The sequence below is a fragment of the Chiroxiphia lanceolata genome, chromosome 11, assembly GCF_009829145.1.
Source record: "Chiroxiphia lanceolata isolate bChiLan1 chromosome 11, bChiLan1.pri, whole genome shotgun sequence".
Classification (NCBI taxonomy): Eukaryota; Metazoa; Chordata; class Aves; order Passeriformes; family Pipridae; genus Chiroxiphia; species Chiroxiphia lanceolata.
This window is the reverse complement of record NC_045647.1, coordinates 9,393,181-9,419,853: the sequence shown is the minus strand read 5'-3', so window position 1 is coordinate 9,419,853 and position 26,673 is coordinate 9,393,181. Positions and strand designations below refer to the sequence as shown.

General features: G+C 45.0%; 2 protein-coding genes and 1 long non-coding RNA gene across 5 annotated transcripts in view; 1 reads left to right on the top strand and 2 right to left on the bottom strand.

Moving 5' to 3' along the window:
- ARIH2 (ariadne RBR E3 ubiquitin protein ligase 2) overlaps nt 1-401 on the bottom strand; it is a 32,474-nt gene extending 32,073 nt beyond the window's left edge. Inside the window, exon 1 of the mRNA XM_032699271.1 lies at nt 236-401. The gene's annotated coding sequence lies outside the window, so the exon portion shown is untranslated. The remainder of the gene's footprint in view (nt 1-235) is intronic.
- SLC25A20 (solute carrier family 25 member 20) lies at nt 29-11,613 on the top strand. The gene is made up of 9 exons (XM_032699274.1): nt 29-369; nt 1,018-1,110; nt 3,057-3,184; nt 5,345-5,435; nt 6,369-6,486; nt 7,644-7,716; nt 8,330-8,439; nt 9,791-9,915; nt 10,423-11,613. The coding sequence occupies exons 1-9, from the start codon at nt 265-267 to the stop codon at nt 10,483-10,485; spliced, it is 906 nt and encodes a 301-aa protein (XP_032555165.1). The 5' UTR covers nt 29-264; the 3' UTR covers nt 10,486-11,613.
- LOC116792374 lies at nt 8,321-25,775 on the bottom strand. Of its 3 annotated transcripts, XR_004359104.1 has the most exons (4): nt 25,604-25,775; nt 19,059-19,197; nt 12,589-12,737; nt 8,321-8,541 (listed from the first exon to the last, which is right to left on the bottom strand). It is a non-coding gene; the product is annotated as an uncharacterized LOC116792374 (long non-coding RNA). The 3 variants fall into 3 exon arrangements; XR_004359103.1 differs by lacking the exons at nt 8,321-8,541; nt 12,589-12,737 and adding an exon at nt 17,809-17,931 and having other exon boundaries at nt 25,604-25,767; XR_004359105.1 differs by lacking the exons at nt 8,321-8,541; nt 12,589-12,737 and adding an exon at nt 18,700-18,774 and having other exon boundaries at nt 25,604-25,771.
- Nucleotides 25,776-26,673: the final 898 nt, after the last annotated feature.

Sequence of the window (26,673 nt, the reverse complement as noted above, 5' to 3'; positions counted from 1 at the left end):
CCCGCGCCCCCGGGAGCGGCGCCGGCCCCCGGCGCGGGCTCGGCCGGTGGCAGCGCCCGGCGACAGCGCTCAGGGACAACGCCGGGGAGCGACCCTTCGCACCGTCGCGGTCCCGCCCGCCCCGCGCCTGCCTCCCGGCGTGCCCCGCACTGGGGTAAAGGTCGCGGAGCCGAGGGGCGGCACTGGCTCGGCGGGGACGCAGCGCCCCAGCCCCGGTCCCGGCCGCGCTCCTCACCCGGTCCCGTGTCCTCGCCCACCGCCGCCATGGCGGAGCAGCCGCAGCCCATCAGCCCCCTGAAGAACTTCTTCGCCGGCGGCTTCGGGGGTGTCTGCCTGGTGTTCGTGGGGCACCCGCTGGACACCATCAAGGTGAGACGGCGCGGGGCCGGGGGCTCGACGGTGCTCGGTGTTGTGCGGGGCGGCCTCAGGCGGACTACAGCTCCCGGCAGGTACCGCGCGGGAGCGCCACGGGGACTGCAGCGGAACTACAGCTCCCGGCAGGCATCGCGGGGCCGCGCTTCTTGTGCGCGCCGCGGGAGGCGAGGCTGGACGCGCCTATCGCGGCAGGCCGCCCCCTGGCGGCACGGAGGCCGCGGGATCCTCTCAGTCCCCTCAGGTTTATAGTGAAAAATCGGGAAAAGAGCGTCGTGTTCCCGCCACTGGAAGGGGTTGGGAGCGGGGATGCTTCTGCCGGCCCCGTGCTGCGGCGGGGCTCAGCGCCCCTGGGCCAGGGGGAGGCCGGGAGTGACCCTGTGGGGGCACAACTCAGATTCAGAAGGAGCTGGGTTTGTCATCCTAATGTCATCCCAGCAATTAATTAGTTCAATACATTAACTATTCAATATATTAAAATTCAATCTCTTCTCTTCTGTAAAGAGCTAAAGTGATGTCAGTCTCTCTGTTGATACCTTCAAGGCCAGTCACAAAACATACTCTGTAATGGTCAGTGGTGTTCTCCAAATCAAAGTTTAGACAGTAATATTTAATAAAGTAACATTTTCCTCTCCCTCTCACTAGGTCAGACTGCAAACCCAACCTAAACCACAGCCTGGCCAGCCCCCACTCTATTCTGGGACCTTTGACTGCTTCAGAAAGACTCTTGTTGGAGAGGTACTGTGACACTTGCCAGAAATATCAGTTGTTCCTGTATGTCTCAGGAATGGAGTTGTGTGGGAGTGTTTCCCCCCAGACACCATACAGTTCTTGGGTTATCAGTTGAATTGACTCTAATTAAAACTTTTTAAGCAGATTACGAAACTTGGGGAATGCTTAGCATCCATGTGGCCCAGGTACATGTCTCTTTGTTTTGCTAAGAAATGTTTTTGATTCAAAATAGCATGATATTAGTATCTGAGAGTATAGGCTGGAGTGAATGTTGGGAGTTGTTTTTTGGCCTTATTGTGTTTGGTGGAATCTTGCTGTCTTTGTTATTTGGAGTCATCTCTGAAAATCCTGAAATAGCTAATGACTTTTGTGTGTACAAGTAGTACTTTTATTTTCTTCTATAAAGTGTTATGTCATCTATAAGAAGGCAGAGGATCATTAATTAATAGATTTTTTTTCTCTTTTTCTTTTTTTGAGAGCAGAGGATCAAGTAAAGACGTTTTGTCAGTCTTCTTCAGAAGGTGGACAGTGGTTTTCACTCCTAAATTATATATATTATGTGATTGAACTACTCTGTTTTGTTTTTAGAAGGGCACACAGCCTTGATTGAAAGTTTTAAGTGACACAGAGCCCAGTTTTCTGTTTTGTAAGTTTTCCTTGCAGCTATTTACCTGTTGGTAGCTATTTGGAAACAATGGCTGTGCCTGAAGTCTAATTTCTAACTGCTGGAACTCGTTAGGTAACTCTCTGTTAAATGAAAGATCTGCCTGATATCTGAAATCTACTTTCATTGTGGTATTAACAGGTTGTTATATAACCAAAGTAAATCTTGCTTCCCTGGTCTCTCCCACAAAGGAGTGGAATGCTGTGCCAGCTCTGAATCCCTGGCAGTTTTTAACACCCCTGCTGCAGCACAGACGTCAGAGCTGAGCCATAATAATAGCCTTGTGATGGGAAGTTCAAAAGCAGTGCTGCTTCTCCACTCCTACTCAATACTCATCCATTTCTATAATGAAAACTATTAAACCTCCCTGCCACGGTCTTTTCCTTCCCGTTGCTCATGGGGAGGTTGAGCAGCAGTGGCTGGTCTCTGCCAGCCAGGTGCAATTTCATTGCAGAGCCAGTTGTGCCTGTACAAACTCAGCACTGGTTTATTGGGGCAGTGGGAAGAAAGGGGTGCACAGACCAGCAAATATTTAATTTGGGCATCTTGCCAAAATTAAGGCAAGTAGAGGAAGTATCTAGGAAGATAACTCTACTTTTTATTAGAAAAAGTTCGGTTCAAAGGCAAGAGAAGTGAAATAAATGCAACTGCTGGGGTCTCCATTAGGATTTTTTCATGTGTGTAGTCTGTGAAGGGGAACATGAGGAATGTGTAAAACATCAGAAATACAATGTGTGGTGAAAAAATTTTGACTTAGGGTAGGAAGGAAAAAATAATTTGCTCTTGAACCCATTCCAAATTGAATTCACGTGGGGAGTGAAGGAATTCAGGCTGCTCTCCCTGGCTCTCCCTTTAGTTAGAGAGTGAATTCAATTCAGCATTTTCAGGTTCACTATTGGGATTTGACAACTTACCAATAAAACACAGGTGTATTTTTGTATGTAGCTGAGAGACAAAGTGTTCTCTCTTGACATAATCTATTAGGACTTTTATTCAGGTGGCTTTTAACTTCACTTCCTCATACTTGAGATGTATGTACAGGGTGATGGGTGTTGCCATAGAAGGGCATCAGTGGCGCTAGTGTTTCCCAGGAAGGATAATTTCCCTCTGCAGCAGGCCCTGAGCCTCAGTAAACATGTATAACTGCAAATAAACAATAGACACCATTATCCCTCTGATCAGTTTGACTGATCCTATCCTGGATTGTCGCCTTCCACTTCTCAACAAGTTGAACTGTGTGCAAAGTTTATGCAAAACCAAGTAATTCTTGTGATAATGTTTCTTGCAGGGAATCCGAGGCTTATATAGAGGAATGGCAGCTCCTATTGTCGGAGTGACACCCATGTTTGCTGTGTGCTTCTTTGGATTTGGCTTGGGAAAAAGACTCCAACAGAGAAAACCCGATGACGTTTTGACGTGAGTTCCTGAGTTAATCAGGCGCTTGGGAAAGGCATCCTGAGGCTGTGGCTGTATTGTCGCACGTTGAGTTGTGGTGTGAATTTGTCTCCTCTCCTAGGTTATAAATATAGTTCTAGAAAATAAAAAACTCATGTTTTAATGCTTCTGGAAGCGTGGGATTGATAACACAGGCTAAAAACAGACAGTGTGTGGGCAGGTGCGATGCAATTCCCTTTCTACGCAAGAAGGAGCCATTAAGGAACAATTCTGTTTTAGATGAGTAAGGTGAGAGTTATATAATTATTGCCTGCCAACAGTCTTGCTATTAACAGAAACTATGGGAGAAATAACTTCATGGTCAAGCAATCTTGACAACATTCACAGCCCTGAATCTCTTTTCCCTATTAGTTGTGGCTCTTGCTATGTCCCTCCATTAGGATATAAGAACAGCCATAGAAGTATTTTACTATTGTTTCTGAAAAGAGGTGTTTATGAGCAGCCCTCCTCCCAGGCATGTCTAACCTTCTGGAAAAGCAATGGGAAGCTGAGAAAACTTCGTGTGGCTTTCTACAAGCCAACTTGGGCATGAAGAAAACCCCCTCACCCATGACATACTCCCATAATGTCTTTGCCAAGCTGTGATTTACGGCTCTACAGGAACTGGGCTGTAGCTTAGCAACATTTTATTCCATTATTTGTGTGCTAGGTAGGAGCTCTGTCAGAAAGCAGGAGTCCATTGTGTGGAGCCAGGCGTGGTGGGGTGGGCAGGGGTGGTTTGGTTTCTGTTGGTGCTTTGCCTGCGCAGGAGCTGCCCAGGGGATGTGAGCACACCTGGGTCAAGCCAACACAGAGCAAGCTCCCTCTGCTCTGGATGGCTGGAGGGAAGCAGTACTGAGGTGCTGGGGCACTGCTCACTTACCCTGTGTTTTACCACAGTGGTGTCCTTGTGCAGGAAAGGCTGAAGGGTAAGGCCAGGGAAATAGTCAGGAGTGGACGACACAAGGAAACAAATGGGCCGTGGGCTGATTTCCAGCAGCCTGATCACCTCAGTGCCTTATGTTTTATACACATGATACCAAAGGGAAGTTTTAAGGAGCAAGCTGGGGAAGGGCAGCATAGTTTTTTGAGTCTTTATGTAGAATTCCTCTGAAGTAGAGCAGTGGGAGAGAACGAATAAATAGAGGATGGAACTGTCACTGAGCCCACCTGGGCTGTGCTGTGGGTGCAGACCCCTAGTGCTGTGGTTCTGGGTCTAGAGGCAGGCAAGATGGTCATTGTTCACCCATGCTGATTTTAAAAGGAAGTTGTGGAAGGAAGAAGGAGAAGACAGGCTCATCGGGTTCCCATCTTTTCTGGGGCTGAATAATCCCAAGGTGAGATAGAAAACTCAAAGCTCATTTGTAGCAGGGGGTGCACATGGAGTGGTGAGGGAGGTCTGAATGGTGTGGAAGATCTAATGAGAATTTAGGAGTCTTTACTCTTAAACAAGTAAGAATTCGAATAGAATGCCATCTCTTGGACAAGTGGAGAGAAGCGAGAGGTGTGGAATTCAGTTACAATGAGATGTTAGGTCATCTTACGAGGGGAGGCAGCAGGAGGTTGGATGTAAAAATAAGTTTGTGATGGAGAAACTCAGCCTGTTTAAGGGATTTCTAGCATGGATACTTTGCCACATGAAAGCAGGTGCAGAATGTGTGGGATAATGGCAGGTTGGTAGGACAGACTCGATGATGGCAGAGGCTGAAGGAGTGAGGGAGTGAGAGAATGAGAGCTTACAGAAAGGAGGCTCCTGGCTGTGCAAGCAGGAATATGTGTGGAATCTGGGGTCACTGAGAAGAGTATAGGAGACTGGAGGAGGAAGAGACTGTTGGGAATAAAAATGAATGGGGAATGCTGTAGCAAAAAATGCAAGTAGAAGGAATATTAGCACATAACAGTGGAAGAGCTGAGTTGTGGTTGCTGTGGGAACCAGAGCTTTGAATCCTAGAGATCTTAAACGTTTAGCTCTAATTATGCATTGATGAGGCACTTCTGCACCGATCAAAAGCAGAGGATGTGTTTCAAGTTCCACTGCCAAGTTCATGTGGAATAGCATAATCTGATGATGCAGGGCTTTTTCTGCCCTTCATTTCCTGTGTACTGTGTTGTGTTAGGGTCTTTTCTGTTTCCTCGAGGCAGATATCCTCAGCTGTTTGCTGCTGGCATGCTGTCAGGAGTGTTCACTACAGTAATCATGGCTCCAGGAGAGAGAATCAAGTGCCTTTTACAGGTAAGGCACTGAATGATGGTGATTGGAATTTAATTTTAGGCGTCTTGTCTTTCCATACAAGGAATTTCTTCAGTTAGTGCATTTACTCTGTTCTGTTTTTTGGCAGGACTGAGACAACTGTCATTTAATGCATCTGTGTCATGAAGAAGCATTAAACAAACTCACTGTGACAGTTTAAGTACACATTCATTGCTCTATTCATTTTACAGAGCACTCTATTAATTTTACGTAGCCTTATGGGGCGTTTTATGAGGCATCGGTGGGTGCCTCAGTCCACTGCAAAGTATGGAAAAGTCCAGTTTTTCTGAATGAAACTTTTTCTAAAAAAAGTGCAAACCTTCTAGATCATAATACTCTTTCTGGTGTAAAGATTTTCTGTTACTTTGATGGTTCCCAATACATAGCTAAGGAATGCATTTCAAGACAGTGTTCTGACATTTGGGTGGCTGTTAGCTCCGCACCTCCTCCAGGGTTTTTAAAGTATTGTTGGAAAATGTAAACCTGAACAAGTGAAATGCCATCTTTAGCAGATGTGGGAAGCTTTGCTTATTTCAAAATATGCTGAACTCTGTTAATATGGTGATGAGTTGTCACATGTTAGTTCTGACAGACAGGATATTATCATGGAAGCTTTTACACACATGCAAATTGTTTGAATTTCCCTGAACTATTTGAAGAGTACTTTTTGTCAGTGTTTACATTGCAGAAAAATAGGGGAGAATCTATTCTCTGCGTGGAACAGTAAACATATCCTCAGCTTGAAAGAGCTGCTTGAGGAAGCGAGGCAGAGGTTTCATAGGCAGGAGTGCCTGTGGAACGAGTATGTGCTCCTTCCTTGCTGGAAACATGCATATGGCTTTCTAACTCTAGGTGGATGATTGTGCATCAGCCAGAAACCTTCACTAGTCAGAAACTATCACTTTAATCCTTCAGATCCAGGCAGCTACAGGTGAAACTAAATACAGTGGCTCTCTGGACTGTGCCAAGCAGCTGTACCGCGAGGCTGGGATCCGTGGGGTGTACAAGGGGACGGTGCTCACCCTCATGAGAGGTAACAGACAGAACTGTTCAGATCTTTTCTGGGGGGGACTGTAGGATAAGAAGTCTGACACGATATGGTAGATCTCACCATCCCTTTAGCCAGCTGGAGGGGCTATGTCACCCCTTTTTTCTGTTGTTTTTTTTTTTTTCCAGTCTGCAGAGCTACTCCAATGCCTCAAAGGGCCTGAGAAATAAACATGAGATTCTCAGTGAGTGAGGAAGAGATTAGATGACAAGGATCAGAGGGATATAGGAAGTAATTAAGATCTGAGAAGGCAAGAGGAATGAGAGACTTCAGGAGAGGAGCAGAGAGAACAAAGAGAAGAGAAAAACACAAAAGTGGGCTTTTTTTTAAATTTTCTTCTTTTTTTTTTTTTTCCTCCTTGAGAGAAGGATTGTGCCTGTCTGTGACTGTTGCTATGTAATGCTGGCTGCTTTAAAAGATGTGATGGCAGCAGTTATGCTTTCTGCCCACTTAAGTCTGGGTTATTTTGGACTAGGATGTCACGACCCCTCTCTCAAATACAATAACAACAAAGTAATTGTGCCAGACCCTGAATCCTTTATGTATCTCAGTAATTCCTCCTTTGAAAAGCTGACATTTCTGTATTTTGTTATCTTAGCTTAGGAATTTGTTCTATCCTCTGCTTCTCACAGAAGTGTAGCAGCCTGCAGTGTAACTCTGGCGGTGTCCCTAGCCAAAGGCTGGTTCTCCAGTTTAGGCATGAGCTAAGAATGGGCTGTGGGAGTAACTTTAAAAAACCCAGAACAAGACCCATCAACTGCAAAAAAACAATCCTAAAATAGAACCATTGGAACTAATAGTGTGCAAAACTCTTGAAAACTCTGATATACTGTGCAGTAATTAGGACAGTTTAGAGCTGTTTCATCATTAGTCTAATGACCAGCGGACAGGTTACAGCCTGGCTTGAAAGGCTGCTGACATAAAAGATGTTTTCCCAGTTCTTGCCTTGAGCACCTGCTCTCCCTGGGAAAGTTCAGACTCCTCTCTCTAGGGCAGCAGAAGATTTTATTTTGTTTGTAGAAGAGGTTCAGAAAAGGAATCTGGATGTACTTAGTGGTGTTGCTGGGCTGGCATGGGGCTGCTGTGCCTCCGGGCTTCGTTTGGTTTCCCACTCCTCACAGCCTTTGTTGTTTACCCACCAGACGTCCCGGCCAGTGGAATGTACTTCATGACGTACGAGTGGCTGAAGAACATTCTGACCCCTGAGGGAAAGAGGTCAGTGAAATCTCACAGTCATCACTTTCTGGACTTCCCAGACTCTGCTGATTAATCTCCCCAGTTACAAAGACACTTAGAGCAGTATCATCAAAACAAATTAAAAAAAAAAAAAAAGTTGCTTGCCTTCTGAGTGGAGCTGCTTTGGTCTGGGGTTAACTGACAATTAAAATAATATTCTGAGTTCTCTCAGATTCTAGTTTGGATCTTATTGGCCAAGTAAGGAGTACTTAAAGTATGTCTTCTTACTTTCAACTCTGTATATGCACAAAATGCTGGGGGGCTTTCTTGGATTTTGGGGGTTTTTTTGGTTGGTTGGTTGGTTGGTTTGGGTTTTTTTTTTTTCCCCCACAGCATCTGTGTGTGCACTGAATGAAAAGATTTGAACCTTTAGGGTGGAATTGGTCCATTTTGCCCACGGGACTCTAATTGTTAGAAATGTTGCTCAGATACTGCACACTGTCTGCAGCATTGTGCTGCCTTCTGGCTGTCAGCCAGGCTGCCTTTTTGATTGTCACCTTAGTCAAAACACATGAGTTTGACTTTTTTCCCTTCACCATTTTTAAATTTTTTTTTCACTTTTCCCTCCCGCCCCACCCCGATCATGCTGCAGTGTGAGTGACCTCAGTGTGCCGAGGATCCTCTTTGCTGGGGGCCTGGCTGGCATCTTCAACTGGGCAGTTGCCATTCCACCAGACGTGCTGAAATCCCGTTTCCAGACTGGTGAGTTCCATGCCAGCATGTCATGGCCACACTCAGTGTGGTGCTCCAGGGAATGGAGGGCAATGATGGAAGAGTCCGTCTAGGAAGTAGCATGTCCAAGCGCTGCTTGAGACAAGTTCATGAAAAACCCAAGTGTGTTCCCAGCTTTTTATTTGGTTTCCTCACAAATTTTTGGCAAATCAGGCTGCACTTCTCTGTTTCTGCCTCCCTGATATATAATGATCCTGATTTGAGGTACCTGGTTTGAAACCTAAGCATAGAACGCATAATAACAGAACGGAGGTTTTGTTACAAATGTAACTCTCTGGGAGTTTGTTATTTCACATCAGATATGGTTGTATAAATTGTAGCCTGTGCTATCTGCAGCTTGTAGTAACAGGGTGTGGCTTGTTGGGAACATTGTTTTTCGACTGGCAGCTCTGCTCTTTAATGTCTGTGTCCTAATTATAGTGAGGACTGCCCCAGGCCTTGCACTTCAGCAAGATTTGACAGATTTTTTGTTGGTTTCTCTGAGAGTCCCATCAATGAATAGTTTTGTTAAGGCTCCTCATAGTCTCTGTGGGCTCAGTTCTCCCCTGGACAGTGACCATTTCTACTGAGTCACAAGTCATGATAATCTAGTGCAGGAAACTTAACAACTACTTCTGTGAGCAATGGCTGCTGTCCTGATCTGGTGCTGCACCAAGAGCTGAGAGTGAAACACATCCCAGCGCTGATCCTTGTTCCACTGAGCCAGTCCCCAGTGCTGCTGTGTGGATGATGTGGGTTTATGGTGGTTCTGTTTAACTGGGTTGGTTTATGGAGTACCTGTTCAGAGGGCTGGCAGAGGCAGTACTTCCCCGAGCAGTGTCAGGAGAAGGAAGAAATTGTTCTTTGAGCAGAGTAATTTTTTAAAAACACCTCAGCAAATCTGTGTAATATCAACATTAAAACAACCTGTACTTTTCACTTGTAGTCTGTTGCTGTCCTTAGCTGGGACATGTAATAGGATAATTTTCTGTTTCTTATCAACCAGCTTCATCAGTTTTATATCTGACATTCTTATCATCTGACTGCAGCTCTTGGAAGAGCTGTGATCAGCAGTGCAAGTAACAGCTCAGACTTACAACCCTGAGAAAAGTTATTCTCCTTTCTTTCCTCCCCCAATGACTTGATGATGTAAATTCTTTGGTGATGGTAAGCACCTATCTCCTGTTTACTGAGCCTTTACTGAGCTGTCTTGTTTGTTTGTTTGCTGTAACAGTATGAACAGTATGAACCTGTTGAAAATCCTGGGCTGTTACAGTGGGCACATCCTTCAGCCCTTGTGACTGCCACACGTCTTGGCTAATGTGTTGTGCATCCCTTTCAGCTCCTGCAGGAAAATACCCAAATGGCTTTAGAGATGTGCTGAGGGAGCTTATCAGAGAGGAAGGAGTTGCATCTCTGTATAAGGGCTTCACAGCTGTGATGATCAGGGCATTTCCTGCTAACGCGGTGAGTACATTGTCATTCTGGGAGGGTTTGGGGGACTCGGCCACTCACAGTGAATGTTTGCCTCCTGTAAAGGACATGACTGGCTGTTTACTCTTGTATCATTTCAGTGAGGTTCTTGTCACTGCAGGTACTTTTGGCTGTTGGTGTCCAGGTTCTAAAAATATACTTTAGTCTAGGAGGAAAAACAAGTAAACCTTTCTCTAAAGCTTTACATGAAACCCTTTGTTGACTTTCTCTGACAGTTTTTCTCTACTGATTTTACATCCATCTGTAGAAAATGCAGTAAGTTTGGACTGGCTTCCCCTTCAGTAAATAATGAGCCTACTGGAGTCAAAGTTCTGCCTTTGTATAGAGGGATATAGTAGAATTCTTGCCTCTGGTCCAAGATTTTTTTTGTATCCTTCCTCCTTCTGTATCAGCCACATCAGGTGTTCATAGTGCTGCATTTCAAAAACCTTGTTCGGAATAGATTTTTAGAATCCTTATTTGTTCTGTTCTCTTTTCTAGGCATGTTTCCTTGGTTTTGAAGTCGCTATGAAGTTTCTTAACTGGATTGCACCCAGTCTATGAAGACTAGAAAGTCTGGAAATGAGAGAGGAGAAGGAAGAGAGTGCAAGTCTGCCTCAAAGGAATAAATGAATGATCACTTTACATTTCAGGAATGATTGTTTGACTAATACCTTTTTGCCTTCCTCACGTTCTTTAGGTGGTGCTATGTGCCATTCAGAAATGCAAGCTGTAGCTCTGAAACAGAGTTGGTGAGGAGTTGGAGGTGATAGACCATCTTCTGAGCCAATGTACCACGGCAGTAACACTGACAACAGGCAGCTGTCACTGTCACACACGCTACCTTAAGTACTTCCTCATGGAAGAAGGGGACACATCTTAAAATGTAATTCTTTATTTACTGAAGAAAAATGTAGCTATTAACACTGAAAAACTTCCTTAAAATAATTGTTTGGCAGCAGGTACTTAACTCTCAGGGCATATGTCAGCAGCTGTACATGCTGGTGTCTGCAAGCAATGTCAGCCAGTGTTCTCATCTCCTGTAGTTTTTCAGTTGTGGCTGTTTCTCTGTTGACAGTGGTTTTAATCTTCTGTGCATGTACAGCAGCAAGCGCAGAACTCAGCAGGGGAGGCCAGAGCTACGTTTCAGTGGGTTAGGGGGTGTTGCAGGTACCATATCAGGTCTTGCACACTGATCTTTTCTGTGGAACCAGGACACAAAATGCATCATGCTTAACATTTGTACTAAGCTTTACTGAGGCAGCCAGTGGGGAATTGTGTCTGATTAACCTGAACTTTTCTCTGAAATCCCTCTCTGTCCCACTGAAGATAGCCCAAATGTGATTTCAGAAGTACAGCACAGTTCATAGTGACCCATGATATATTTGATTAATCAAATACTGTATCCTAGGATTCAATTCTTTATGTTGATCTGAGAAAATTTAACAGCACTTCCAAGAGCTGAATATCTCTGACATGAGGGGGACACATTGGAGGGGTTGCTGGGTCTGCAGTCTTGTCTAACTTTATTCTTTCTCCTGTTCCTTTTTTTTCTCTTAATATTATTAAACATAATCCCATTTTCATTTGAGAAATGACTAATACCGAGAAGCAAAAAACAACTTTTAATTTCTTTTGTTTGTGATGCAGTGTTATTGGAACTCAATAAAGCTAACTGCTGCTTGGCTAGAATATGTGCTCAGGTTCATTTACTTTTTGCATGGTCATACATGCTTAGTTTTGCAAAGTTTTCCAATTCTTAATTCTGAGATGTAGTTGGGAAATAAGCTGTGTCGTGCTGACTTTGATTGTTAACCCCTTGCCTTTTAGCTTTTGGATTTCTGACATGAGCCCTGGATAAAAATGTTCTACACTTGGTATGTTTGTCATACGAGTCCCGGTAGGTTCTGTGTCAGGGGTGCAAGTTTTTAACTATAAAGCAACACACTAAATAACACAGCTTGGAGCAAATAACACATACTTTGTGGAAAGTACTTGGCATGATCTGTTGGCCTGTACCATGAGGACACAGTTTTCACCTTGGCTTTCCACAGGCAAGGTCAGCCCTGAAAACTTCCCACCCACTTCTGATGAGAAACCTTGAATGCCGCTTTCCTTCCCAATTCTTTGGAAGGACCAGAAGGGAACCTACCTTCCCCAGAGTCCACATCTTGTGTTTTACAGGGTGGGTGGGGATTGTGAAATCAATGGGATGACCCCTGATGTGGCAAAATCTCAGCCACTTGGAGCTGTCTCCACATTCTATCTGCTGCCATACCCACCATGGCCCTTCCCCATTCCTCACTGCTCAGGAGTTCAGGAGCGGCTGCTGCTCCTCCTCAGAGTCATTGCTGCTATGGATGAATGAAATACTTAAAGCGTGAACACTGAGCTAATACTGGTTTGGAGAAGTGGTGATTAAAGGGCATGAACCTCTTAAATGGTTTTAATCACAATTTTGGGTTTACTGAAACTAAATCCAAGCTAGTTTCAAGCAGATCAGGTCTGCTTTAGTGGCTCTGTACTGCCTCACCATCAAACACTACCCTGTACTGCTCTGGGGGCTGCTTTGGCCCCTTACTGATGCTGGGAGTGTGATACCTAGAAGCAACTTTCAGCTTTAAGAGATGTTATAAAGCTGGATTTTTTTCCTTCTATTTTACTTACATGTTTCAGAAATACTGACACTTCTTGGGAGGACAGATGTGCCTCTTCTTTCTTGCAATTCCAGACACTGATGCTTAAAGCTGCCCATTTCAGCTGCTCTGTCAAAGTCATCCTGCTGAGCTCCTAACCTCCCTGGGACCTGGGAAGAGCTGAAGCAGAATCCAGGTTGTAAATGCTGCTCTAGGCTGGTTCCTGGGGCAGGTGCCCAGCAGGTGGCTGTCAGGGCTGCCAGGGCGATGGACAGTCCAGAAGGTCCAAAGGCAAGGTCAGAGGTTAGGAAGGCAGCCCAGGAGCTGCTGCTGGCAGGCCACTGGGTCACTTGAGCCACTTGCAGCTTTCCAAGTTGGGCTGCAAAGGTTTCATCTCTCTTTCATGACAGACAGGCAGCTGGAAGGCAGGAGCGTCTCCCCCCAGTCTGCCCTGCTGAGGAAGGCTGTGATTCCCCAGGCCTGGTGAGGAGCTGTGCTCTGTGGTTAGTGCTCCCTCCCATGTCAGTCCTATCAGTCTGGAGTGCTGCAGACCATGAAAAACATATAATTCTTGAAGACCAAATCAGGGACTAGTAATGCCCCGGATTCAGCTGCTGCCTCTTGCTTGGTGCCCAGCACTTCCGCTGGCTCTGCTGTCACCAGCTGAGCCTCGCTGGTCGTGGCCTTAAGAAGTATTTGCTCTGGAAGACTGAAATATTCCCCACACTCTAATACTTCAGTTGTTGCTAGTAACTATAAACTCTCTTCCTTCTTCCAAACTATCCTTTTAAATATTTTTTTTTTAAATATTTCTGTTCCTTTTCCCAATTTGACTTATCCTAATTATACTCTTCCCCACTCCAAGGTTTTTGCAGAGCTTTGTCTTTTGCTAAACAACATTCTGTTGTTTAACATACTTGATTTCATTTGGTGCTTTTAGCTAAGTAAAATATGGCAGGAGACAATCAGGGACAAGGGGCTGCTTTCCATCAGCTGCGGCAAGAGAAGAAGAGATTTGTAAAGGCTCATCAGACATATTTGCTTGCTTGTTCAAAAACTGAAGCCAAGACACTCTGGAAATGTTTAAAGATCTGCTTATGTCTTTAAAGATTCTGCCATAAAAATTTGCCATTTCTTTGCCCCTGCCATTTCTGTGCATCCTCAGAAAAAGAGAATTTCCTGCACCCTGAGGACTCTTGCTTTCAGAAGCCCAGATTTGGATTCAAATGTTATTTTCTAATTTTCCAGATTGTTGTGGGAATTCAGGCAGTCTATTTACAGTTTAGGGGCACACAGTAAGAGCTGGTACACTAGGTACCAGCGAAGGATACCAATGATATTTGCCTTTATGCTGCTTGTGCTCGTAGCATCTGGTTTTGCGATATCAAAATCAGTGTAGAGTTCCACAATACTTTTGTGCTGTACATCTCCCTATCCCATTCTGTTTCGATGCAAGTGATTTTTTCAGCGGTGATTCAAGGTGCCTGGAAGTATTCCAGGAGTAATTAATGATAGGTAAATCTTCTGTGCTTGCATTTCTCTGCCCATTGCGTGCAAGTGGCTTTTGTGCACACTCAGCATTGCTACAGTGACAGAAAGGTCCTTGGAGTACCCCTGGCAAGTCAGTCTTGATCACATTTGGCTAATTAAAGGCAGCTGCCTGTGGTAGGCACACACAGTACAGACTCTCCAGTTTGGAAAGGACATTGCAAAGTATATCTTACAAATGGTGAGTAATGTGAAGAGGGTGCATTTACTCATATTTCTCACAGGACAAGACATACAGTGCGTCCAGTGAGGACATCAAGCAACATTTAAAATAAAAGTACATTTTATATCTTGTGTACAATTAAGCTATATAGGTCGTTGCAGCTGAATGCAAAAAAATTATGGAAGAACAGTTTAAGACTGATTGAAAACTGATGGGGCTGCAAAGCCTTGGCACAAGATGTTCCTGAATTGCTGGTTGATGGGAGCTGGTAGAGGGTGCTATGGAAGGCATGAAGAGTGTTTTACTTCTTGTGTTCCTTCTGTAAGCATCTGCTGCTGGACACTGTAGGGTAGAGGAACAGACAGACCTCCAATCTGATCTTTGACAGTTTGACTGGTGTTCTTATGAAATGATGAGCAAGCCCTGACTAATTCTGTGGGGTCTACACAGAGAAGGACCTTGGTCCTGTACCTTCCCAATGATAATGTACACTAGGACACAGCACCACTTATAGCTTTGCAAGTGCCCAGTTGGCATGTGGTTCAGTTTTCCATTTTATAATGTTCCTGCTATCTGCTGCCTCTTAGGTAAGAGGACTCCTATGTCAATAGCCTGGTTGTGCAGGTGAGAGACCAGCTTTGTGCATAGCCTGAGCAAAGTGGCTTTCACCACTGTACAGTTCACAGGATGACAGAGGAATTGAGGCTGGAAGGCATCTCTGGACATGGTCCAGTCCAGCCCTCCTGCTCAAAGCAGGGCCCACTAGAGCAGGTTGTCCAGGACTGCGTCCAGCTGGGTTTTCAGTATCTCCAAGGACAGAAACTCCTCAACCTCTTGGACCAATCTGCTCTGGTATGCAATCACCTTCACAGAAAATCAGTTCTCTCTTGTGTCTAAGTGGAATTTCATGTATTTCAGCATCACTGGATCCCGCTGAGAAGAGCCTGGCCTCTGTCTCCTAAACTCCCCCTCATCAGGTATCTACACACATTGGTAAGATCCTCATGGAGCCTCCTCCAGGCTGAACAATTCCATCTCCCTTGGTCTCCTTCTATTGCAAATGTTCCAGTCCCTTCATCATCTCTGTGGAGGTTCACTGGGCTGCTCCAGTATGTCTCTCATGTACTGGGGAGGCCAGGAGCCCAGAACTGAACTCAGCACTCCAGGTGTGCCCTCACCAGTGGTGAGTGCAGGGAAGGACCATCTCCCTGGTCTGCTGGTAATGCTCTTCCTAAAGCAGCCCAACAGGCTGGTGGCCTTCTTTGCCACAAGGGCATGTTCATGGCCCATGTTCCTCATGACATCCTGCTTCCAAACACAACGTGTGACCACACTGCTGGCTTGTACAGGTCATGGACTTAAATGCCTGCTGAGTCAGTGGCTCTGAGCCACGTACGCTGTGGCACTGTGCTCGTGTCATCGGGTGTGCTCAGCACCAAAGGGCTTTGACAGCACTGCCCAACTGTCCTGATTGAAAATAGATCCGGCTGCCCTGACAGCTGTGTCCTGGGGACTTTTCCTCCTGACCCAGAGGATGGCAGGGAGACGCCTGCCTTGCAGCCGGGGGCTTCCTAGGAGGGTGGGTGTAGGGATTGCTGGGATTCTTGCCTCTTCTCTGCTCTCCAGGATGCCTTTTGGGTACTCAGATCATGGGTGGCTGTGCTCATTCACAACGTTGCGGGCTCTGTGGCCCCGGGCATGGCTCTGTCTGACCCCATTTTACACCACACTTTGTCTTTTTGCCCAGCAGACCCTGCCCTGAGGAAGCTGCCCAGTGAAGGGGAGGAATGGGCTGCCTGATGCTGGGTGCTTGAAATGGAAAACTGTTTCTAATTTAGGGAGATTTGTGTATAAAACTGAGGACTTTTTCCATTACCTCAATCTGTTAGAATAGTTCTTCAAGTGTTTCTCAAACGTGGTAAAAATGTAAACGTTAAGTGGACATGGGACAGGATTTTTGCTAACATCTTTCTCTGAATTCAGACCCTTCAGTTGAAGCTCAGAGAGTTCAGTTTAAGCTCAGACAGTTCAGTTTAAGCAGTTTATGATGCACAGGTTCTCCCTAGACATACTAGAAGCCTGGCCATAAAGATCAGTATCAAAGTTACAGCAATAGGCCATATATAAACTTCACTTCCCTTTGCAGGTGACAGTTTGAGTGTCGATTTGCGGAAGGACATGACACTGTTGCTAACTCTTGGCACTGAGAGTGGAAGCCTGAGATGTTTGTTCGTGCAACGAGCTGACTTCCCTTCTTCTCTGGGGACCTGAGCTTGGGCTTCTCCCCCAGCGCTGCTGCTGCTCTGGGTCTGAGAGAAGTTGCACACAAGCTCTGGATACCTAAATAAATGTTGAGCTGCCTGGGTATGGATTTCCCAAAGCTGAAAGCATATCCCAGCAGCAATATTTCTCCTTGGTACTATTTCCTAATACCGTTTCCTAATAGTTATTTATTACTGACAGCTGCTGGCTCCTTCCTTTCACCACTCATGCCATCAAAAAATTCTAAATTATTATTTAGCCTTGAATGTTTGTCCCAACAGAGGAAAGGCAAGGAAACCAATTCTCTGTCCCTTCACATCTTTAATCCCTATGCAGATTTCAGCAGAACCAGCTGAAATGCTGAAAAGGTGTAAAATTACAGCGAGTCCTCCTCCTCCTGGGGCTAAGTCCATGTGATTCAGGAAAGCTCCTGACGCCTGCATAGACAAATCCTAAAAAAATACTTCCCTCTGAAACATAATCCTCTCGCTCATCCCCCGCCCCTCCCTACCCGCTCACCCTTGACTCCCTATCACTCACTGCCAGGCAATTATTTGCTTCGTTTACTGCCTCCTGGCCGGAGCCAAAGTTCAGGATCTGGCAGTCGATGGCAGGAGATCACTCGGTGGAGGGAACTCTCTGTTCTCCCAGCCCGACCACCCATTTCCCATCGGAGCAGGCGTGCTCAGCTGCAAGGCACGGCCAGCTCCTGCAGTGCGCTTGAACCCTGGCTCCTGCCAGAGCTGCACCTGGAAAGGAGCCTGAAGCTTCGGTGGGCAGGAGGCCGGAGCAGGGGCTCCTGCTCTGCCCAGCACCCCGGGAAATGGGCCGGCACCTGCCACTGCTGGGACGGGGAATGTGTGTGGGCAGAGAGCCCTGGGTTCCTTCTCGATCTCTGTCCTTCCACACAGCCCCGTTGTCTCCAGGTGGAGGAAGCTGGGCTTTCCCAGATCCATATCCGCCCCCCCCCTCCTCCGTGCAGGAAAAGCTCCATCGGGACTGTAAAGTTCAGTTTCCCCTGGGCTGGGTGGATCTGTGTCTGCCAGGGGATCACAGATGAGGCAGAGTGGCATGTGTGAAATGTCTGTCTCTCCTGAGATGAGCAATTCCTTGTGATGCTAATGAGTTCTCTTACGATAAATTGTTGGGGTTTTCCCCATTTTCTTCCCCATGGGTCCAGCTCACGGGATGAAGCACTGTTCCTGGCATTTCTCTCATTAATGACCACAAAACGCAGCGTGCAGCTGTCCTGCTCACCAGTGTGAGCACATCCAGAGATGCCAGAGCTGCCTGCTGGTTTGGGAGACCAGCCCTTCCCTTCCCAAAGACTGGTCTGTGCTGACCTCTCTCCTTGCTTCTTCCCACTCTCCCATTTTGGGTACAGGGGCAGGTGGAGAAGGTCTGCAGGGAAATGTCCCAAAGGGAACTGGATTGTGAAGCATGGGTCCTCTGCCCCACTCCCTCAGCAATTAGAATTTATTACAGCTAAGGTTACTCTCTCTGGAAAAGATTAAAGCAGGCTGTATCTCTACGAATGGCCATTGGGCCTCAGACCAAGGGACTCTCAGCCCAAATCTCTGCCCCCAGTGAGGAGAACAGGGGTCACAAAGCACCCAGGTTTACCTCCCCAGGGTGCCACCACCAGCTCTGTCATCCACAACCACACACTGGGATTTACTAGGCTGGAGGCTGTATCCACACCCAGAGCTCCAGGCTTGGGTTCAACGCAATCACCTCCCGAACACCTTCCTGTGTTTGGCCTCTACAGTATCCGATGGCAGTGAGTGGCACTGTTTAATTATGCATTGCTGTGTTTCAGATTGGCTGAACGATGGTTTCACTGGTGTCTCGTAAATCTTGTCTTGTGAAAAATAATGTAAAATTGTTCCACTTCAACTTTCCTGAAATAATTTATAGCTTTCTGGGCCCTTCTCCACTGGGTCCTTTTCCAAGCTGATATCTTGTTTAATCTCTCCTTGTACAAAGCTCCTGTACAATGATCCTCCTTTCCCCTTGTTTTATACCTTTTTCCAATTCCACATACATTTTAAAATGAAAATATAATAATTTCTATCAGCCATATTGATATTTTCTATTTTATTCTCTATTACTTTCCTCTGGGCACTGGCACTGCTGGTTAATAAAATGGGTATTGATTACAAAATATGCTTGAAAGTTTCTTTATTGAGTAGCTGGCTGATAATCTGTCTTCTGCAGGTCCTTCTGTAATTCAATTTGAATAATCTGGGAAAAACCCCCAACTTTTACTATATTCACAGAGCATTCTTTGCTGAAGGTGGGAAAGGGAAAGGTTTTTAATGGGAAAGGAAAGGTTTTTAATTTAATCCACGTAGCCTAGCAACATTTACACCATCGATAAACAAGCACTGTTTTGCTGAACAAAAGACCACACGGCCCTTTCTCCATCCTGACTCTGTTGGTAGTGATGGCAAAACTGACAGTGCCCAGCCTGCCTCATTTAGGTTGTCTTCTTGCCTTGTGTCCCTTTTGTTCACACTTCAGCTCACCTGCTAAAGCTTTGCTTGGAATAATGGTAAGATCTTGAAGTGAGGTGTCCATGGAAGATGCTCATCTTGATTTTCGTGTCTAATTTTTCTTTCTGACAGAGCTGATAATCACGTTAGTCACATGGCTGTTCTACATTCCCTGAAACAAGATTGCCAGGAACCTTGAAATCTGTGAAATGTTTGCCCACGAGTATTTCCTGAAGGAAGATCTTTGGCAACTGTGTGTCACTTCTGAAATTTGCTACAATTCAACATGGAAGGGGAAGATCTTTCCAAAGTCACCGGTTTCCTGAGATGTCTGTGTTCAGGAATGTGAATGCATTGCCAAACTCAGCTGGGTGACCTGGTGATGCAAATGGGAAATCCAGCTTCCTTAGGTACACAGAGGCTTCCAATGTGACATGAAAAATAGCTCTGAGATTCATAAACTCTTAGATCCATGGAACATATGGCCAATGTGTCATCACTCAGTGTGACCCAACGCCCCAGGGCAGCTTTGCCTGAGCTTTGTCTGCATCATTTAGAGGATGAAGGTTCCATGGAGGGGACTTTGTCCACAAGATCTGCCCCAGCCCTTCTGTGCCAAATAACAGAAACCTCTCCTGGTGATGTGGCTGAAGGTCCTTTCTCCATGAGAGTGACCTGGCACCTGCCCTGGCTCTTCACAGCCAGCCTGGGCTCATCGTGTTTAAACCCAGGTCATAAATTACAGCTCGTGTGGGCAGAGATGTGACCCCCTTGGGATTCAAGGGCAACATCCAGCTCAGGCAGAACATGGTATTTCCTAAGACACCATAAAAGGCTACAAGGGAACAAGGGGGTGACGTATTTTGGGGGAAAAAGACTAATTTTCACATGTAAGCTTGTTGCACACAGGATGCCAACCCAAGTGCCTCTCAAAATTTTAAATACTTGTGCTCTTGTAAGGTTCTACATTTGACTTTTTCTTATTTTTCTCTGGAGTTTCTTTTTTTTCTATTCTTTATACAATTAATTCATGTAACAGTTGACAAATTGTTACATCTTTTTTGTTTACTTCAAAGTATCTCAAGTATAAAAGCTTTTTCAAGTAAGTAAACAGCACTAGTACACATTTTGCTACAATATGTAACTACCTTACTGAAAACACTGGTGCTCCTGAATTCTCGTATATTAAAAATAATGACCTTTACCACTTGATTTTCATTTTCATAAGATATCAGATTTTCCTGTCATATGCCATGAAATTAAACTTAAATTAATTCTAAATATGCTTCAAAAAAAAAAATCTGATCTTAAGAATTTATTTACTATTTAATGTTTTACTTATTCTTGGTGACTCTTTTCTAGGACCTTCTTTGTCCTAAATAATGTTTAAAAGCAACTTATTTTCATAAATAAATAAATAGGTTTCCATTTACTGGAAGCATGGAAGAGTCAACCTCAATGTCTCTTAACTCCTTCCAGTGACTGGAGTATTCATTTCCAAAAGAGTGTTCCCTGAGACTTCATCAGGCTAACAAATACTGCTTCTAAGGTTTGGTCATGATTTTCCTCCGGTTCCAGTAGCTCTTGCCTAATCAATTTCAATATGAATCTAGAGATGAATGAGAAATCTGTTATTCTATGTATGTCAGAGGTAAAGTATAACCTCATTTCCCTGAGGGCTGTTTGCCTCAGCAGCCTGGGAGCCTGGATTGCTGATACAGTGAGTGCTTGCTGTCTCCTCTACTTTACCTTCTTTGTTGGGTCTTTTCCTGCAAAAATATGTACAGCTCAAAATTCCAGCAAAAATTTGACCTTTCCCAGCGTACTGGCCTATTTCAAAGTGTATTTTAAACTATTTGCTTTTGGCTGTGGGCAGAAGCTGAATCCTGTGATAGGGATAACTGGGAAAGCAACTGTGTCCTTTAATATGAGACACCATCACTTCTCATTTGTATATACAGCTTCAGTCTGAAAGCCATTGGTAGAGTGCATGGCTTTCCTTTGCTTGAGCTGCAGAAAACAGCTGCTGGAGCAGACCTTTCATATCTGACACTTGATCAAATACTTTCCTGAATTAGGATAACAGATTTTCAGGTTTGTCATTTTTGCCTTCATTGTTTATTTCTTTGATAGTCAAATATCTCAGTTTAAAGGCAACTAATAATTATTTTGGGTTTTTTTAAAGCTTCAGATGTGCTGCTTTGGATGAAGATAATCCCCGCAAGGCAGGGGGCTGCACTATCCCTGGGGTGGGTGGCAAAGAATGTCTGCAGCAGACAAGGAGGATCGTGAGACTGGCAGGATGCTGAGCACCAGAGCCTGGACCAGCTCCCTCTGCATCCCTCCTGTGCCAGGCTGTGGCCCCACTGCCCCCCAGCCAGCCCCCGACCATGGCCAGGTTCTTGGCTCATGCTTGGCTGCCATCCCTGGCAACTCCTGGCTCTGCTTCCCTGGGGAATTCGGCAGCCCTTGCTGCAGCTGGACAAACTCCCACTGCGGGCACCCAGCACTGGCCCCTGTTTCCATTTTTTTGTATCCTTAAATTTTATTTAACTTCCGCTTTCCTGAACTCATAATGCCCATATTTTTCCACCATGGGAATAGCTCTTCCCAGTTAAACTACCCTTCCTGCAACTTTCCTTCTGAGCACCAGCACTGTCACTGTGCAACCTTCAGACTTGCTAACTCCCAAGAAATCCTCCCATATAACCTTTTGCTTATTCCTCACATCGTCAAATCCTCTATTTTAGCTGCACTTTTGCTACTGCAAGAACATTTTCTATTCTTTCATCCTTTTTTCACTTTCCACCCCTATTGAATCCCTCATCTGCTATGCGGTTTTTTTTCAGCAGCTAATTATTGGCTTCTCCCTCTGGATTATTCTTTGTGTGTCTGTGAGACTTGGATTTTGATCCCAAGCAACTGGAATACATTTTCCCCTTGTTTAAAGCCTCTCTGTAGGTAAAAACAATTTTGCAAATTGAAAGATGATTTAAATCAGCATTTTTTCTGTAGCAGATTTCTTCCTTTTGAGCTCTGCTTTGATTTCCACAGTATTTTTTTCTAAAGTTTGGCAACAAGGTCTTGAGAGAATAGCAGCTTATTGCTTCTGTGATAAACTTTTATAATTTTTATAATTTAATATCCCTACCACTAAGTGGAAACTTTCCCTGTCAGTCTCTGTGCCTGTTACATAGCCTGAGAAGGAGCGATAACACTTATTCTGTCAGCTCCTAGGACCTCTCAGATTAAACAGCTTTGCAATTAAAGTGTTTACATATTACAGCCTCCTCCCTCCTTCCTCATTTCAGGCAATTTCATCAATCAACTGTCTTCTCATTGACTGTTTTTTCTGTAGCTCTCTGGCACTGCTCAGGCCCAGGATGTTTCTCCCTGGTCTGGTCAAACACCATCCCTCTCTGTCAGTATCCTGAACCTCCTCCCCACACAGTCCCCGTCCTGGGGTCGGCTGGGTCGACTCACTTTTCTCTGCCCCTTCCAGTCCTTTATTGTCTTTGCTGTTCCAGTTTCATTTCAGCCCAAGGCCAACCAAAATTGCAAGCCTGAAACACCCTTTCCAATGACACATTTGCAATTTTCAGGATTCTTTGACAGCAAATCTTTCGTAGCCCTGTGCTTAGAGTAAACCCTCATTTAGAGTGTAAATGAAGTGAGTTTACTTGAGATACAAAGCTAAACACAAAATAAATGGCTAAAATAGCTAAATAGAAGGAAAAAAGTCTATTTCTGAGCCAAGCTCCATTTAATGTTGCGTCCTCGAATCTAGTAACCTCCTAAGGGTGTTTTCAGATAAAGAGAAATCATCCAGCTTTTGAGGGGGTTAGTGAAGCAATCACAGTCTGACTGGGCTGTCAAACATGCAAAGAAAACCAAGAGCAAACACCGTGCTTCCAGCTCTGATCTGATTTTGGTACTTGCCATGTTGTTTGTAATGGCCATGTTCCTTTGCATGGGAAATGGCTTGGTGGGAAAACACTGCCAGCTGTGGAGTGATGTGGGCAGATTCACTCCTGATCCACTCTGGGATGCACTTCACTGCCAGAAAAAGCTACATTCCCTTCATCTCAGAGAGTTCAAATACTCTGAGGAAAGGAGGAGGTTGAGGGAGACAGGCCTTAATTACATTCTTCTTTCTCGTATGATTAAATATGAACAAAAGAACAACTGCACTGCATATCCCCTGCACCGAGATCTCTCTGCAAAGGCACAGGCAGAGCCAAACTTTGCTGGCAGTCTTCTCGTTTCATCAACAAACCTGTGTTCTGCACGTCAAGGATTGTTCAGGATGACAAGAGAAATAAACTCTACCAAATCTGAAGAAGGACCTGACTGAGCTAAGCCAGACAGGGGGCTTGATTAATAATTCAAAATAGTACTTTGAACACTAAATGTTCTTTCATGTTCCTCTAAGCCATGGCATAAATCTAGGCTGAATCTTTTCCAACAGGTTTGCGTTAGCTGTGACTCAGAAAAACCATTCCTCTTTAAAGAGGTGTGAAGAGAGAAAGGAAACAGGTTTGGTTTTTTTGCGTGTTGCTTCCAGTTTCTTTCTGACTGCACATTAACCTGAAGGAACTGACATCACTGACATGAGTTTGAAAGGGAATCCCCCCCCACAAGTGCAGATAATGTGGAGCATTAGTGTGGGGAACAAGTGGCTCTGAGGTGACATCAGAATCTGAAATGTGTGGATTTGAGATGCATTCCTGGCTGTCATTTTTCATTTTCTCAGTGTTCTGAAGCAAGAAAGGTCTTCCTCAAGGCAGTTTGCTTTTAAACATAGGGTGAAACATGGCAGATGAATCCCCTCAGCTGGAGGGAGCATGTGGTAGTGTGCTGGTCTGTGTGCTCCAAACTCCCTTTGTAGATGTTTCTGGAGAGTTTCTTGCCCAGCTGTGGTGGGGAGGTGTGGAAAAACCACTGACATGTCTCTTTGATATGGTGTCAAAATGCTGTCAGAATTTTGGGGACTTTGCTGTCAGAATGACTGCTGATGGACTCGACTGAAGACAGGTTGTAAAGGATGTTGTTGGAGAAGATAAGAAATGTGTTTGTTACAGGGAGGAGAAGGAAGACTGAGAAGATCATAGAAAAGTAGAGCGGTGGAAATGATGATCCAGTAAAGTAGCAGAGTTTATTCCGGACAAGAATAAAACAAGACTGCCTGCACAGAAGGCAGAAAAAAAGCTAATGTTGAACCACAGAAAATAGGAGGGATCAGATATGTGTTTCAGCTGGGAAAGGGTATGAAAAGGTTGGATCTTTCCTAGATGTGAAAGGAAAATGTGACTCCCAAGGCTATTGATGCAATTACCAGAGTCATTGAGAGAAAAACAGTAAGAGGTCAGGGGAGGCAGCATCCTTTCAAGGCTAAATGATGTAAAACCACACATTCTGAGAAACATTTCCCACAGTTCAGAAATCCTTTGTAAACATAATTAACCACAGCTCTAATTGTAAGAAGAAAGACAGCTAATGTTGTGTGGAAAATGCACACAGAATGGCTGAGAGAGAGTAAAGCCAATGTCAGAAATACAAGGATAGAGCAAGAGCAGGGCTGTAGTTGAAAGTGCAGGGAGTGTCTACTTAAAGTCAGATATGTTAGCATCATTGAGACACAGCACTGCAGCAGATGGTAATATTTTCAGAGGCAAAAAGTAATGCCAGACCCCCTAGAGCAGGCTCTGTTCTTCTGCAAGAATTAGTGTAAGTCTTAAACAAAAAGCAAAGCATTGCTAACACACAAAATCAGGACACAGAGGCTTGTGTTCCAGAGATGCTGTCTCTTCAAGGGCTAATTACAGTAGGCAAGAGGTTTCTTAATACAAGAACAGACAAATCACAAGGAATTTACCTATCTTGTGCAAATTCTTCTGTCCTTTACCATCTTCCTGGTTCTCAAATAGCTCTTCAAGTGCTGTGGATAACTGATATCCATTCATCGAACTTTGAACTCCCTCACCTCACTGGTAGTTACACAGATGGCTCCAGTGAAGTCCCCAGCAGGTGTTTGGTACAGATATCCAAGAACACCATTGTGATAGAGGGTCTGTGGGCTCTTGGGAATGTACCAGTGCTTTCCTGTGGGTTGGGGCTGGTTGCTGGACTGCCTGCAGACACACAAGTGGGAGGCTCTGTGCTCACAGCATTAACACAGGCATTTGCCTATGTAAATTGATTTTTAATCTGCTGCCTACATGATGCTGGGTACTGAATGTGACACAGTGTAATGCAGCACTGGACTACCCTAAAATCTATGTACAAGCTTACCTCCACTCATAGATGCACTGTGTAACACGAGAAAACAACTTCTGATGTTGTGGGATGTTTGCAGGTCCTGATAATACAAACCAAGGACAGAGGCCTCAGCACTCGCTCCCTTCAGCTAATCCCCTCCCACTGACATTGTCTTTCCTGCCATCTTATTTCAACACACTAAACGGTGACGGGAAGCTCCTTCGGAATGTAGTCTGGTCTCACCACTTGCAAAGAACCACACACACCAGTCACCTTCTCCTGACCCAGACCCCGCTGTCAGTGCAGGGTCCTACACTCACCAGGCTCTGGTGAGATGAACCTCTGGGCTCCCATGTTCCCCGAGGCCAGGGTTGTCCTGTTTTTCAGGGGGCAGTTGCTCTGAGTCGATTTAATCCGCCGGCGTTGCCCGCCTGATGTCGCCGAGGCAACGCGGTCCCAGGGGAAGTGGGTTGTGTTGCCATAGCAACGCGATGCTCTCGGCTGCTGCCTCCTTCCATTGACGCCATGGAGGGAAAATTTGGGGTTGATGGAAGCACTGGGTCCTACCAGGGATGAAAAGTTGGGGTGACTGAAGGATCACGGCAAAGACAGACACAGAGACCTATTTGTAAGCCTAATTATAAGCAGCTGCAATTAAAGGCTCTGGCTGCTGCTGCTGCAGTGCCCCCACTAATGCACTGCTCTGAATGAAATTATTTATGTCACATTCCTTTATTACTCATTATCACATGTTTTGCTTTATAGTTAAACTATGAATAATCTTAGCAGGACACATCTTAGTGATGCTGTCACTCCTATTCTGGATGTATTGATTCAGCAAGTTCTTTCAACACAGACTCTGACTGTTGAGTATTTTTAAATAACAGACCACTGAAAGGAGAAAGAGGGAAAATATGTGACTGTCCGTAGAAACTGATGACAACTCCTTTTCCAGAAATGGTGGGAAATATTGATTCACTCTCCTCTGACATTCACAGAAAAAGTTCAAGGCTGTTTTAGCTCTTTTTCAGCAGGTTTCCTGTTGTTTCAAGGCAAAGATCTATTATTTGCACGTTAGTAGCTCCCACCTGCCAGCAAGGACAAGACCCTTCTATGCCACCTATATCAAGAGAGAGCTCTTCTAGAGTTTATGAGGTATTGAGGAAAGGCTGGAAAGGGATGAATCACAAAACACTGTCAAGAAATTATAGAGTCCACAAGCCCCTTGACGACACAGAATCAGTGATGGACAGAAGCTGTGCCTGCTGAGCATCCTTGATCCAGTCATCTTTTCCTGAAGTTGCAATGCAAATATTATGAGAACATATCTTGTCAAGCTTTCATAACAGAATTTATTTGGAATTATCTCCTTTGTAAACAGATAACAATG

Bases quoted from the DNA above. Each gene is read 5' to 3' on its own strand.
- SLC25A20 (XM_032699274.1), top strand. From the start codon at position 265: ATGGCGGAGCAGCCGCAGCCCATCAGCCCCCTGAAGAACTTCTTCGCC. The intron at 5,436-6,368 runs GTAAGGCACTGA...TTAATCCTTCAG, and splicing joins GAATCAAGTGCCTTTTACAG to ATCCAGGCAGCTACAGGTGA. The intron at 9,916-10,422 runs GTGAGTACATTG...TCTCTTTTCTAG, and splicing joins GGGCATTTCCTGCTAACGCG to GCATGTTTCCTTGGTTTTGA.